At 35.7% G+C, this 13486-nt stretch overlaps 2 protein-coding genes and 1 long non-coding RNA gene across 5 annotated transcripts in view; 2 read left to right on the forward strand and 1 right to left on the reverse strand.

Moving 5' to 3' along the window:
• The window catches only part of LOC101894381 (SH3 and F-BAR domain-containing protein DDB_G0274695), a 197558-nt gene extending 192440 nt beyond the window's left edge, over window positions 1–5118 (reverse strand). For all 3 annotated transcript variants that reach the window (XM_011294391.3, XM_011294390.3, XM_020036884.2), the window contains exon 1: window positions 4632–5118. The gene's annotated coding sequence lies outside the window, so the exon portion shown is untranslated. The remainder of the gene's footprint in view (window positions 1–4631) is intronic.
• LOC131805762 (uncharacterized) lies at window positions 5118–5810 on the forward strand. Its single transcript, XR_009343815.1, has 2 exons — window positions 5118–5535; window positions 5614–5810. It is a non-coding gene; the product is annotated as an uncharacterized LOC131805762 (long non-coding RNA).
• A 2189-nt stretch (window positions 5811–7999) lies between these two features.
• On the forward strand, window positions 8000–13193 carry LOC101894546 (uncharacterized). The gene is made up of 4 exons (XM_005183912.4): window positions 8000–8158; window positions 11706–11808; window positions 11873–11995; window positions 12406–13193. The coding sequence occupies exons 2-4, from the start codon at window positions 11710–11712 to the stop codon at window positions 12538–12540; spliced, it is 357 nt and encodes a 118-aa protein (XP_005183969.1). The 5' UTR covers window positions 8000–8158; window positions 11706–11709; the 3' UTR covers window positions 12541–13193.
• Window positions 13194–13486: the final 293 nt, after the last annotated feature.

Below are 13486 nucleotides of genomic sequence, written 5' to 3' on the forward strand. Positions count from 1 at the left end.
AACCATTAAATTTCGATGTAGTTGATGTTCAACCGTATAAATCGTAATAGTAGTTTTTCCGCCGTATACGATATCTACATTCTCGTAGGTTATGTTCGATAAAATGAAACTACTATGAATGTTGACAGCGACATTCCATCCATCGATCGATAGCATTTTGGACGTACGTACTTATGTTAGAAACGTGTTGAAACCCCCTAAAACTTTGAAGCAAAATCCAGCAGTAGAAGGACAGGAAATTACTCAGATGCCTATTGAGAACTTTAAGAGCCAAATAGAGGCTAATTTTAACGAAAATGTGATGAAACCAGTCAAAATACCAGAAACCAGGAGATTTTCTTATTAAAATGACATGTGTGACATTTTTAAACTGGGCCAGTGCCTCAAACAGCTACTATTTTTCAGGACAATGTTTAGTGGGTAAAAAGTAATAAAGAAGAGGCACAAAACATTTGCTGAATCCTTCAAAGTAACCAAATGATAAGTCCAGCTCGTGTAGAAGAAATTTTCGAATTCGAAGAAATATGGAAGGCGATAGCAAGAAATCTGCTGGATTCGATTTAATAAAGGGAACCATGATTAAGCATTTATCATACCATGGAGGAATAGCGAAAGTAAATATTATAATGAACTCTGTTTTAAAACTGAAATATATCCGGTCAGAAGTTATTATTAGAGCCAAACCAGGAAGAAATCCAAACGATATTAATTGCTATTGGCCCATAACATTGCTATAAAACGGGCACCAATTTGGTTTTCACAAAAAAAAAATCAACTATTGTAGAAGTGAACAGTTTTGCACAAACGATCGAAAATGCATTCGAAAACAAGCTGATATGTTCAGCTATATTCCTGGATATGTCACAGGAATTATTCTACCACCAACCTATGTAGACATCTCATCATATCTTAAATATAAACTCCTTAGAATCATATATGACATTGAATACTCTGACTTGAACCGAATAACATCAAGGGCAGCACAGGGATCAATTCTTTACACTCTATACAGTTATGACATCGGAACTTTTGCAGACGAGAGGACAGGATATAGCTGAGTCTTTAATAAACTGCAGTCAGCTCTGGACAATGTTTATCAATAGACCATAAGGTCTGGTCTTGAACTTAATAACTCACGACTTCTCATCAGAACCTATAAATTATGCACCACCGTACAGGGTGAGACATCAGACTGCTTTCATTTCTAGGCCACTAGTCCGACAGCTGTTAAAATTATTCCAGTGACAGCTCATTATATTGTTTACAAGCGTTCAAAAGCATTTTAGTGAGAATTTTCCAGAAAAAATGTTATTCGTGATGAAATTCAAGCGCGATTGTGTAATTTCTTTACGTTTGGCTGGAAAACCACAAGTGGCTATCGGTAGAGCACTCCAGCATTTAAATGTAAATAAATCTTTTGCGTCTCGTACCGTCGCTCGTTACCGTGATACTGGTAGCGTAGGAAGTGGATGGAAGAAAACAGCAACATCAGCAGAAATGGTTCGAAAAGTAAAGAAGGGACCTGATCGAAACCCGCATCGCAGTGGCCGAAAAATGGCTTGTGAGCTGAACATATCGCAATATTCCATTCGGCAAATATTGAAAAATGAGCTCGGGGTAAAGCCATTAAAATTCCAAAAAGTGCAAAAACTTACACCGCAACAGAAGGAAAATAGACTCAAACGAGCTAAACGAGTTGCTTTGCTTACCCGAAAGTGGTGAACTGCCGAATTTGGTTTTCTCCGATGGAAAAACATTCTTTGTCCAGCAGTTTGTAAACAAACAAAATGATCGCGTTTACTTGCCAAAGAGGTCAGCTGAAAATGTGCACCTTCGGTTGGCCACCAGGACTCAAGCCTCAATCCGGCCATGGTGATGGTGTGGGCCGCCATAACAGCCGATGGTCGCCCTCCGCTTGTATTAATCGACCGTGGCATCAGAATAAATGCCGAATATTATCGCGAAAATATTCTGGAGGGTGTATCAAAGCCTTGGGCACGCAAACATTTTGGCCGAAGACCTTGGACATTCTAACAGGACTCAGCACACCCCACCCAAGAATGGTTACAAACTGAGGTTCCTTGCTTCATTTCCAACGCACAATGGCCACCAAAATCTCCGGATACCAATCCGTTGGACTATTGTGTCTAGAGTATTTAAGAAAGCAAGGTAGGCACTAAAAAATACCAAAGTGTCGATCACCTCATGCAAGCACTTAGGCGGGAATGGGCCAAAATACCGCAGAGCAACATTCGGACAGCGTGTGATGGTTTCATTGGCCGTTTGAAGGCCATAATTCGTGCCAACGGTGACCAATTCGAACAAATCTAAATTTATTCTAAATTTTGATGCTATTTCCGACATTTTTCGCTTTCATTCAATAAAATTTAAAAAAAAAATATGTAAAAATGATGGCGTTTGACTTTGTTGCAGTTTTTTTTATCTCACCCTGTAGACCCTACAAAATTACATTTATTCTTGATCGACGTAAGATTCTAAGTCGATTCAGTGATATCTGTCTGTCTGTCAGAGCACATATTTGCGGAAGTGAAAATTGCTCGCTAACAGGAAAGAGTGAGAGTTTTTACAGAGTTTACTCCTCTGAGGCACTCCTGTTTAAAAGTGAGAGCCAAATATCTCGAGATAGAGTGAGAGTTTGCTCCAAGTAACAATCGAAGGAGAGAAAAACACAGGAAACCAAAATTAGAGTTTTGCTCGTCTTGTCTTTCCCACTCCCAGGAGTGCTCCCGTTAGAATTCGATCGAGTTCCACTCTTTAGTCGAATTCGAGCGAATTCTTTGGGGGTCTGTTTGCAATAACGATATATTTCACACGAATTGAGATAGAAGGCTCCAATTTTCGTATAGCCTCCATGTAATGGTAACTCCTGATATCGGATATTCAAACAATTTAAACCACATTTTGTAACAGAATTTTCTCAAATCTGATGTTCAATACTCCCAATAGATAACAAAAATTGCAGCAGAAAACCGATAATATCCTCCCAGGTCTTCCTTCCGCTTCACCCTGCTAGTGATAGCAGACGATCCTGAATCACTGCCCTCTCTTAAGGTGATTTTTGTTGAGGTGGAGGTAAACTTCGCACTTTTAGCTTTGTTGACTGAAGGTGCCACCAGTCGAAATAGGATCGTTTTGTTTTTTGTCATTGTCTTCTGAAGGGACTTAGGTCGACCTTGGCATAGCCTCCGTACAGTGATAAGAACTCTGTAACTACACCTAATATTCGTTGAGGATCGTTTTGTTTTTTGTTATTGTCTTCTGAAGAGACTTAGGTCGACCATGGCATAGCCTCCACACAGTAATAAGAACTTGGTTACACACCTAATATTCGTTGAGGCACTCAGGTATCAACGAATACTGCCGTAAGAATACAGTCGGAACAATGACTACGAACCTGTAACACTGATGGGCACGTGGTCGGACAACATCCCAGCGTTAGAGAGTCCTCTTTATGTGAGGACTAGCACAGAGGTTTGACTATTTTTGGAAGGCCAAAACATCCCCTCGTCAGTCTAAGGATCAGTGGAACTCGGGTATTCAGAGACCCATATCTCTGGATCCAGGAAATATAATAGCACATATTTTAGCATTTTGGAAAGCTATAATTTGCTATAAATTTTATGGACTCCCATAATGGCCCTATTTTGGGTTTTATAAAAAATCAGGTCCAAAAATCAATAAATAACTACTTGTTAGATAGGTATTTTCATTAGCTTTCAAATAGGTATAGATATTTTCAGTAGCTTCAAATTCAAAAAATCCGAGAGTTTTTACTAAACTAGAGATATTCCAATATATAATATCAAGAATCTGCCTGCGTGCATTGGTTTTGGCCGATACCATAGTTGACTGAATTAATACCCCTACTTAAAATTCAATTGAATTTTCAAATTTAACTTCCATGTTGAAGGTGTTAATTAAACATTGATGGTCAGGGGAAATTTTTGCAAGTCGCAAGCCGTCGCCGTAATCCGCATGTGAACGGGTAAATAACAAATTTTATTATTACTATTTTTTTTTTTTTTTTTTTCAAAAAAATATAGTTACTTGCTTTAACAAAAATCAGTGAAGCATTAATCCATTGCTGAAATTAAGGTACACACGAATGCACACACTCACACACACACATACGCGCATTAAAACAACACCAAATTTATTTTGATCCACCATTGACGGGTGCTCACTTGGATTATTTTAGTTGGCGGCAATTGTATCAATGACTGACTGTTGTTGTTTTTTTTTTTTTATTTTTAAATTGTTGTTGCTGTTGTTATTTCACTTGTTGCCGCCGAAGCTATTGTTATTTTGTGTGTTTTATTTAACATTATTTTCCATTATAATTAACATTCATTAAAATGTAGTATGAAAAAAAAACACTGTCAAAGTATTAAAAGGTGATTTTTCCCCTAATCAAAACACAGACTAAAGAGAACTTCACATTTACTCCCCTTTAACAATCTCAACTTAAATAATAACAACAACAAAATAACACAGGTCACTGTTATAGGGAGAAAAAGGAGAGCAGCCTCCCCATTACAATTGGCTCCCTTAACAAACCACTGTTAACTAAAATAAATAACTTGGTTTTAATAAAACACATATGCACACACCTTGTTTTGTTATATTATCAATTAATTTGGGTACATAGAATTGCAATAACAAAATTGTTGTTATTTTTTCCACCACACTTTTATTTCTTTATCTCTTCAATTGAAAGTTGTGTTTGACAGCACAAAGGCAACTTTCTTTTATTATCGATTGGCAGCAAAAAAAAAAAAAAAAAGAATTGCACAGCAGGTTTCAAAACACAAATTGAACACTAAATGACTTTTCTTGATTTAATTGAAAATTTTTCAATTATTTTACTTTTATATAATATTTTCAAATTTTATTTTGTAAACACGGACGTTGCAATCGAACCGAGGTTTCTCACAAAAATCAATCAATCGATCTTTCGTTATAGGTATTTCGTTTTATTTCTTTTCTATTAAAATTCGCGCAAACCTTTACCGTACCGCACACACGCATTGAACGGAGTCTCGTCATAAACTGATAAGACAACTAACTGCCGCAAATAAAACACTGCTCCCTCGTAGCTTGATCTACAACAACAAAGAGCTCCAATCTCTTAATTTCCCCCATAACTGAAGCATGATGAGAACTAGCTAGCTAGCCATAAGCGGCAAACAAACGGCCAACGAAAATAACAGTCAAAGGAAATGAAAAAAAAAACACAAAAACAAACAATAAAACAGAGTTGCCGTATGTTGGTGAGATCGATCTCTCTCTATATTCGTTCATGTGAATGAAATTTGTAGCGTTGCCAGTATTTCTCAAACTGTAAATGCCCAATATGCATGTCTCGCCGAAGACTAGTTAACTAAGCGATAGAACAACTTATGGTACATTAACTGAAGGTAGTAAAAGGTGAATTTCAGAGAAGAAGAGATTTTAAGAATTTAAGTGCTATAGGAAGTCCATTGAGCTGTATAGCATGTTGAAGCCACATGTTATGTAAGTCAAGCAAAGCAAACAAGTTGGATATCATCTCACGGTAGCACTCATCTATAACATTTATATACATCTTCGCAGCATCTTTGAAGGAGTACGATCTAATGATACCACCAGCCCGTAACCTGCCGCAAACAGTGACTTTCTGGATGCGTATTTAACTTTCATAAGGCTTATCGCTGATCTGCACTACAAAATCGACAACTCTGTTTATTTATGTACCCATTGGACAAAAATGAGCTTCATCGCTTAACAAAATAAAATTTAATAATTTGCAAGCGTTGTTCGTTTTTAAGACTATTCATAGTTAAATTATAGACCAAACTGTAGATAAACACGAAAAGTGCTTGAACTGTTTAAACCAGTGTTGCCAAAGTGATAATAGCTAAAAAGTCGACCTTTATAAAATTTTAGTAATGATCTAATAGTAACAATTTCGTTACTCGATTAAAAAATAGATGCGAATTATTATGGCTAGTCTAAACATGGCTTTATTCAAAACGATACAAACATAGAGGGTGAGATAAAAAAAAAAACTGCAACAAAGTCAAATGCCATAATTTTTATTTATTTTTTTAAATTTTATTGAATGAAAGCAAAGAATGTCGGAAATAGCATCAAATTTTAGAATAAGTTTAAATTTATTCTAATTGGTCATTTTTGGCACGAATTATGGCTTTCACGCTGCCCGAATGTTGATCTGCGGTATTTTGGCCCATTCCCGGCGAAGCGCTTGCTTTAGGTGATCACACTTTGGTATTTTTTAGTGCCAACCTTGCCCTAAAAGACACGATAGTCCAACTGATTGGTATCCGAAAATGTTGGTGGCTATTGTGTACTGGAAATGAAGCGAGGAACCTCATTTTGTATCCAATCTTGGGTGGCGTGTGCTGAGTGTGATGGTGCTGAGTTCTGTAGGAATGTCCAAGGTCTGCGACCAAAATGTTTGCATGCCCAAGGCTTTAATACACCCTCCAGAATATTTTCGCGATAATATTCGGCATTTATTCTGATGCCACGGTCGAAGAGCGACCATCGGCTGTTATGGCGGCCCACACCATCTCCATGGCCGGCGCTTGAGTTTCAGCTGACCTCTTTGGCAAGTAAACACGATAATTTTGTTTGTTTACAAACTGCTGGACAACGAATGTTTTCTCATTGGAGAAAACCAAATTCGGCAGTTCCCACTTTTGGCCAAGCGAAACAACTCTTTAGCTCTTTTGAGGCTATATTTGGAATTTTAATGACTTTACCCCGAGCTCATTTTTCAATATTTGCCGAATGGAATATTGCGATATGTTCAGCTTACAAGCCCTTTTTGGCCATTTCGGATTTCGATAAAATCGCTTCTTACTTTTCGAACCACTTCTGCTGATGTTGCTGTTTCCTTGCGTCCACTTCCTTGACGTCGGGCTACGCTACTAGTATCACGGTAACAAGCGATGGTGCGAGACACAAAAGGTTTATTCACATTTAAATCCTGGAGTGCTCTAACGATAGCCACTTGTGGTTTTCCAGCCAAATATAAAGAAATCACACTATCACGCTTGAATTCCATCACGAATAACTTGCAAACAATATAATGAGGTGTCACTGGAATAATTTTAGGCTTAGAAATTACAGCAGTTAGAAGTTGGTTGTTGTTTTTTCATCTCACCCTGTATATTATGGTCCGTTGTTATATCTTTTCTTTATAGTCCAGTTTTGTTATACCCAACTTTAGGAAAAGTAAAAGATATAATTCACATTATCGGATTTTCATTATTACACCTTTCCCATGGCAGAAGAATACAGGTAGATGCATCAACGCTTGGGAGCATTGATATGTCAAAAAAATTTAAATGTTTTTTCAAATGTAAGCAGATTTTTATATGATTTCTTATACTACATCATTCAGAGGCTATTATAATTCGCGTTTTTTCAACAATTTTTACAAATTTAAATAATTTTTCATTCAACATTTTCAATTCTAAAATTGGTTTGACAGTTCATTGCCCCAGCAGCTGTGTCGACGCGTCTACCTATATTCTTCTACCATGACCTTTCCATTAAAATAAGCGATTGTTTTACAGAGATATGGCAAGATTTTTGTAAAAGTAACTGATACTCACTGCAGTTTTCCCACAATGGCATCTTCATTTTATCTTAAAAATGATAACGCTAATTTGTATTTTTTTTTTCGTACATGTTTCCATTAAAATCGACAAAATAAACATTTAAAAGAAGAAATTATATTACAATGAATTACGATTCATGGCGTATGAACAGGTTAATTCGTGTACCTAATTCCGAGAGCGAACAAAGTAATTGAAATTGCAATGAGACCATAGCATAAAATTGTTCATATTTCCCTGGTGTGTTTTGTTAAAACTGTGTGAATCACCCTGTCGCCTTGTTAGTTATCGCCAATAGTTATTGTTATCGAAATTAAAGAAATCGATAATAGTTGTAAAGATCGTTTGAGTGGAAATAACGCTCAAGTTACATTTTGTGATAAGCTTTTAATTGCAGTAGGCAACAAAGCGGGCGGCGCATTGCAAATCGAATATTAAAAAATAGTAATCTTTACATTTGTTAAGTGTATTGAACTGTTTTCTGTTAGTAAAAGCGACAACTTCTTTGTGAGGTAGGTAGCACAAATCGTGTTTTATATTGGATACCAGCAATTGAGCTTTTAAATTCTATCTATTTTTTCCGAGAAGTGCATTTTTATTATGCATTTTTAGATTTATGGCGTCATGCAATTTCATTCAATAATGTTATTTTCTCAATAATCTATAATTACGTTCATATAGATATCCGGCTTAAAGCTAGTAAAAACTTCAAATTTTTTTTGAAAATGTTCCTAGTGGTGGGTATTTTTACCCTGATTCCGGGAAACTATTTTTTTTCTTTGAGGACGGACCTGGGACCCCAGACTTTTACCCGCTAGTCCGGTTTCAAGACCTGGTTCCTCTTATCCGATATAGACAATACCTACTTCGTCGCGATTGGAAAGGTGTGGAAAAACCCATATCTCTGGACCCGAAAAAGGTATTAGCACAAATTGTAGCATTTTGGAAAGGTAAGAGTGTCAGCTATAATTGACCCCCATCATGGGCCCTTTTTGGGGTTTTATAAAAAAATTGATAATTTGACTATAACTTCCAACGATACCTATATTGTCTATATCGGATAAGTGCATCCGGATCTTGAACCCGGACTTACATATATTGGAGCAAGTTGAGTTTAGGGGCTATGCTCGGATCGTTTTGAAATTTTTACCGCAGGTAGGTATTTGTAACCTGATTACGGCAATGTAATTTTTTTGTGGGGGAAATACCCGGTTACCCGGTTATTCGACCCAAAAGTTCGAATACAACATCCGGTTTGTATCAGGTTCTACGTAACCGATATCAATAAAATGGGTATCATTTGAAAGCTTATGAAAATACCTATCCAACAAGTGGTCATATGACGGGGTTGCTGGAACCGGTTTCGGAGAAATTTAGGAAAATTTGCATTTTTGTATGAGTACTTTTTGAAAAACCTATAAAAACTCGAAAACGGACCCATTATAGGGTCTTAAAATCTATACACTATATTATAGCTAACACTATTGCCTTTCCAAAATGGTGTCATATGTGTTGATATCTTTTGTGGTTCCGTGGATATAAGAGATAGAATTCATTAAATTATATTTTTCTCCAGTCTAGATGCATTTGACTTTGACCTTTATAGCTTTTTTAAGCAACCGGCCTTCGGCCGGGGCTTAAGATTTTCTCCTCTGGGGTATGTCCAACACCGGCTACGCGATCCATAGTTTTTCTAAAAATTGTACATTTTGTAAGTAGCCGGCCTTCGGCCGGGGCTTAAGATTTTCTCCTCTAGGGTATGTCCAACACCGGCTACGCGATCCATAGTTTTTCTAAAAATTGTAATTTTTGTAAGTAGCCGGCCTTCGGTCGGGGCTTAAGATTTTCTCCTCTAGGGTATGTCCAACACCAGCTACGCGATCCATAGTTTTTCTAAAAATTGTAATTTTTGTAAGTAGCCGGCCTTTGGCCGGGGCTTAAGATTTTCTCCTCTGGGATATGTCCAACACCGACTACGCGATCCATAACATTCTAACAACACCAAATTAAAAACAAAGCAGATTAACAAGAACGTTAAACCCGACACAAAACTTGGGTTCACTCAAACTGCTTTCATAAGTAACGACTTTAAAAGTCAATATCTTCGGAACTACAAAAGATATCAACACATATGACACCATTTTGGAAAGGCAATAGTGTTAGCTATAATATTGTGTATAGATTTTAAGACCCTATAATGGGTCCATTTTCGAGTTTTTATGGGTTTTTCAAAAATTACTCATACAAAAATGCACATTTTCCTAAATTTCTCCGAAACAGGTTCCAATTACCCCGTCATATGACCACTTGTTGGATAGATATTTTCATAAGCTTTCAAATGATACCCATATTATTGATATCGGTTACGTAGAACCGGATATAAACCGGATGTTGTATCCGAACTTTTGGGCCGAATAACCGGGTAACCGGGTATTTCCCCCACAAAAAAATTATATTGCCGTAATCAGGTTACAAATACCTACCTGCGGTAAAAATTTCAGGTCAATCCAAGCATAGCCCCTAAACTCAACTTATGCCCATATATTAAAACACATTCATATCCACATTTGTACGTATGTACATACTTTAAGGGAATTTCCAAGCTTAAATAAAACTACAGCTATCTTAAATTTGATATTCAATTGTGGAAGTTTTTTTTTTTTTTTTTTGCAGCTTGAAATTGTATATCTATAAACACTCATACGAACACGCTCACAGAATCAAGTATTTGTGTAAGCTTTTTTTATTTTCTTTATGCTGCAGACTGTGTTTGAAAAATCATCCAATATTTCCGAACAAATTGAAGTAGATTGATAAAATTTTTCTCAAATGTATGTTATGTCTGCAGGACTTTTGGTATTGAAAATGGGCCATGTAGATCCACGTCTTCGTATAGCCCCCATAAAATGGTACCTCCCGATATTCGGTATCTTGATGATTTTAGCGACATTATTCGCCGATATTGTTTGAAATTTGGTATTTGAAGAGCCTAAGACAGAAAATTGTCTGTGCAGGTCCACGTCTTCGTATAGCCCCCATATAATGGTACCTCCCGATATTCGGTATTTTGCTGATTTTAGCGACATTATTAACCGGAATTGTTTCAAATTTGGTATTTGATGTTCGTAATTGATGCTACAGCCTAAGACAGAAAATTATCTGTGCAGGTCCACTGCTTCGTGGTGTTCGTATACATCCCGATATTTGGAATTTTGATGATTTTAGCTACATTTTTCACCTATTTTATTTTTGAAATTTCGCATTTAAATATTGTATGGCTTACGACAAAAGTTACCTATGCAGGTCCATGTCGTCGTATAGAACCTAACAGCTTCATTCGGTATTTTTAAGATTTTAACAGAATTTTTAATGGATCTTTTTTTTTTTTTTTTTTTTTTTGAGAATTGCCAAATTCATTTCAAATGGTGGAGGTTCTCAAAGTTCGGCCCGACTGAACTTACAGCTTTTTTACTTGTTTTTCTGCCTGGATATTTGACCCGAAACTCGGATCTACTATACCAATATGAATAATATATCATTTGATGTATCAAAATTATTATTATCTTATCAAAATTATAGATTTTTTGGATATATATATATATATATATATATATATATATATATATATATATATATATATTTCTAAATCCCCCAGTAGTCAAAAATGTCCTATTTTGGGAAAAACCGAGAGTTTTCCGAAAAGTTAAAAAAATCACATATGAAGAAAAATGTTTTGAATCTCCATTTGAATTTATAGTAGGTCCATATAATTTAATGTTTGATTATTATTTCATCCAAATGTTGACCGCGGCGCAGTACATCCGCTTAGTCAAAATTTGGCATACTTTTTCCAGCATTTTGGCATCTCACGATTAAATGTTTAGATTTTGTCTCCCAATTGAGGTCGTCTGCATATTTTTTACTATTTAACATAACCATTGGCAGTGGCGGCTTTATGGCCTGTGACAACGGCTTGCTGAAATTATGTTTCATTCAAGTCAAGCTCTTGCATTTTTCAATTTAATTGAAAAAACTAACATTTTTCTTTTTGTATTTCAGAAAAATGCCTCCTAAAACTTGCCAAAAAACCACAGTGTCCAAAGTTACGGTTGAAAAGTCAGTGGTCGCAGCAAAACCAAAACCGAAAGCAGCAGGTTCAAATGTCCGAAACATCATTTTATTCTGAATTCACACAAATGCTAATATATATATTTTTTTTCTTTCAGGTTGCCATGGTCCCCATCAATATTACCGTAGTCAATGGCGGCAGATCTGGGGCCACCGGTGCCAGGCGCACACCAACTGTAAACGTGAATATAATGCAATCATCTGTCAGTCAGACGAAAAGGGTAAGATAGATATGTACATTGTCTTATACTGCAACGTTTTCAAAGAGAATTTGTTCAAAACTCTTCAATGACGAAAATCGTGTGGTACAGAATTAGAGGAGCTATTCGAAACCTCGTGGACATCAGTGGGGATTTACTACTACTGCCCTCCATGCAACGTTACGGTGATAATGTCTCCTTTGATGAAATTGAAGATAAATATTATTAAGATTTAAGTTTTTTTTTTTCGCAACTATAAAGGTTCTCACCTTGTCCCCAACAAACGAAAGCAGTCGCTAAGATCTACCGATAATAACAAAGTTTTTAACTTATATTTACATTTTCATGCAAAATTAGAATTTGAATTTTACCAATTTTTGTCGGTAACTGTACAAACTAAAAATACATTTTATAATCTCTGTAAATTCCAGGCCCCTGCTGCCAGTAGAGTCCAATCGGTAACCACCACAACTGTTAAAAAAACGGCGATTGAATCAAAACCTGTAACTACAAAGAAACCAGCCATTAAAGCTAAGTGCATAATGTTTGAAGTATCCAGAAAGTAGTAAATGCCAATGGAGGAATATCCAGGCCATTATTGAATTAAACTTCTCAATCATGGGTTTTTGTCCATTCGATGACTACAAAAAAAACATTAAATTTCTTTTTAAAATTAAGGTGCAAGACCTGTAAGGTCTTTCATCCATAAAAAAAACGTATAAAATAAGCTTTATCCACAGAAGGCCTGTCGAATGTTGTCTCCTGTCTATAAAACTCTTGTAAATGTTTACAACTCCTCCTTTATAAAATGAAGTATTCTTTTATCATTTCTTTTCCAAATTCGAGGAATATTATTAGAATTACAATTTTTAGATAAGAAAAAACAATGTGCAAAATTGTTGTGTAAGACCTGTAAGGTCATCTATCTATAAAATGCGTTTTAAATAATCTTTTTAACTCTCGTTAAATCAAGTAGTCTGTAATATTTTCTTGTCCATTCTTGCAGTATAACTAAACTTAATTTTTTAAAATGTGATATGAATGTGTAAATTCATTGTATAAGACCTGAAAGGTCTTTTATCTATAAAATACCCATAAAAAGTTAATACTTAATATTAAATGAATTACTAATTGAATTTAATGAAACTGAGTGTCGTAATATCTTGTTCGTTGTAATAATATTAAAATAAAATTTCTCGGATGAAAACAATGAAGTAAATTTATTGTGTAATATCTTTAAGGGCTTCTAACTATGTGTAGGGTAAGTTTGTATAATCCGATTTAAACGCCGTACACACCTAACAAATCCAATATATTATTAATTCCATATCGTCGCTTTGTTTTTTTGCAGAAAAGTGATTTCTATCGATAATTTCGCAAACACAACAAGATAACTAATAAATGTAAAAGTTAATACAAAAGACACTTGAAACTTATCACCATCTTATCAATTTGTACATTTTAATAGATATATGATTGATAGGAAGGAGGTCTTCATCAACAGTACATTAC

This window comes from Musca domestica, unplaced genomic scaffold (assembly GCF_030504385.1).
Source record: "Musca domestica strain aabys unplaced genomic scaffold, Musca_domestica.polishedcontigs.V.1.1 60, whole genome shotgun sequence".
Lineage (NCBI taxonomy): Eukaryota > Metazoa > Arthropoda > Insecta > Diptera > Muscidae > Musca > Musca domestica.

Bases quoted from the DNA above. Each gene is read 5' to 3' on its own strand.
- LOC101894546 (XM_005183912.4), top strand. From the start codon at position 11,710: ATGCCTCCTAAAACTTGCCAAAAAACCACAGTGTCCAAAGTTACGGTT. The intron at 11,809-11,872 runs GTCCGAAACATC...TTTTTCTTTCAG, and splicing joins CGAAAGCAGCAGGTTCAAAT to GTTGCCATGGTCCCCATCAA. The intron at 11,996-12,405 runs GTAAGATAGATA...TGTAAATTCCAG, and splicing joins CTGTCAGTCAGACGAAAAGG to GCCCCTGCTGCCAGTAGAGT.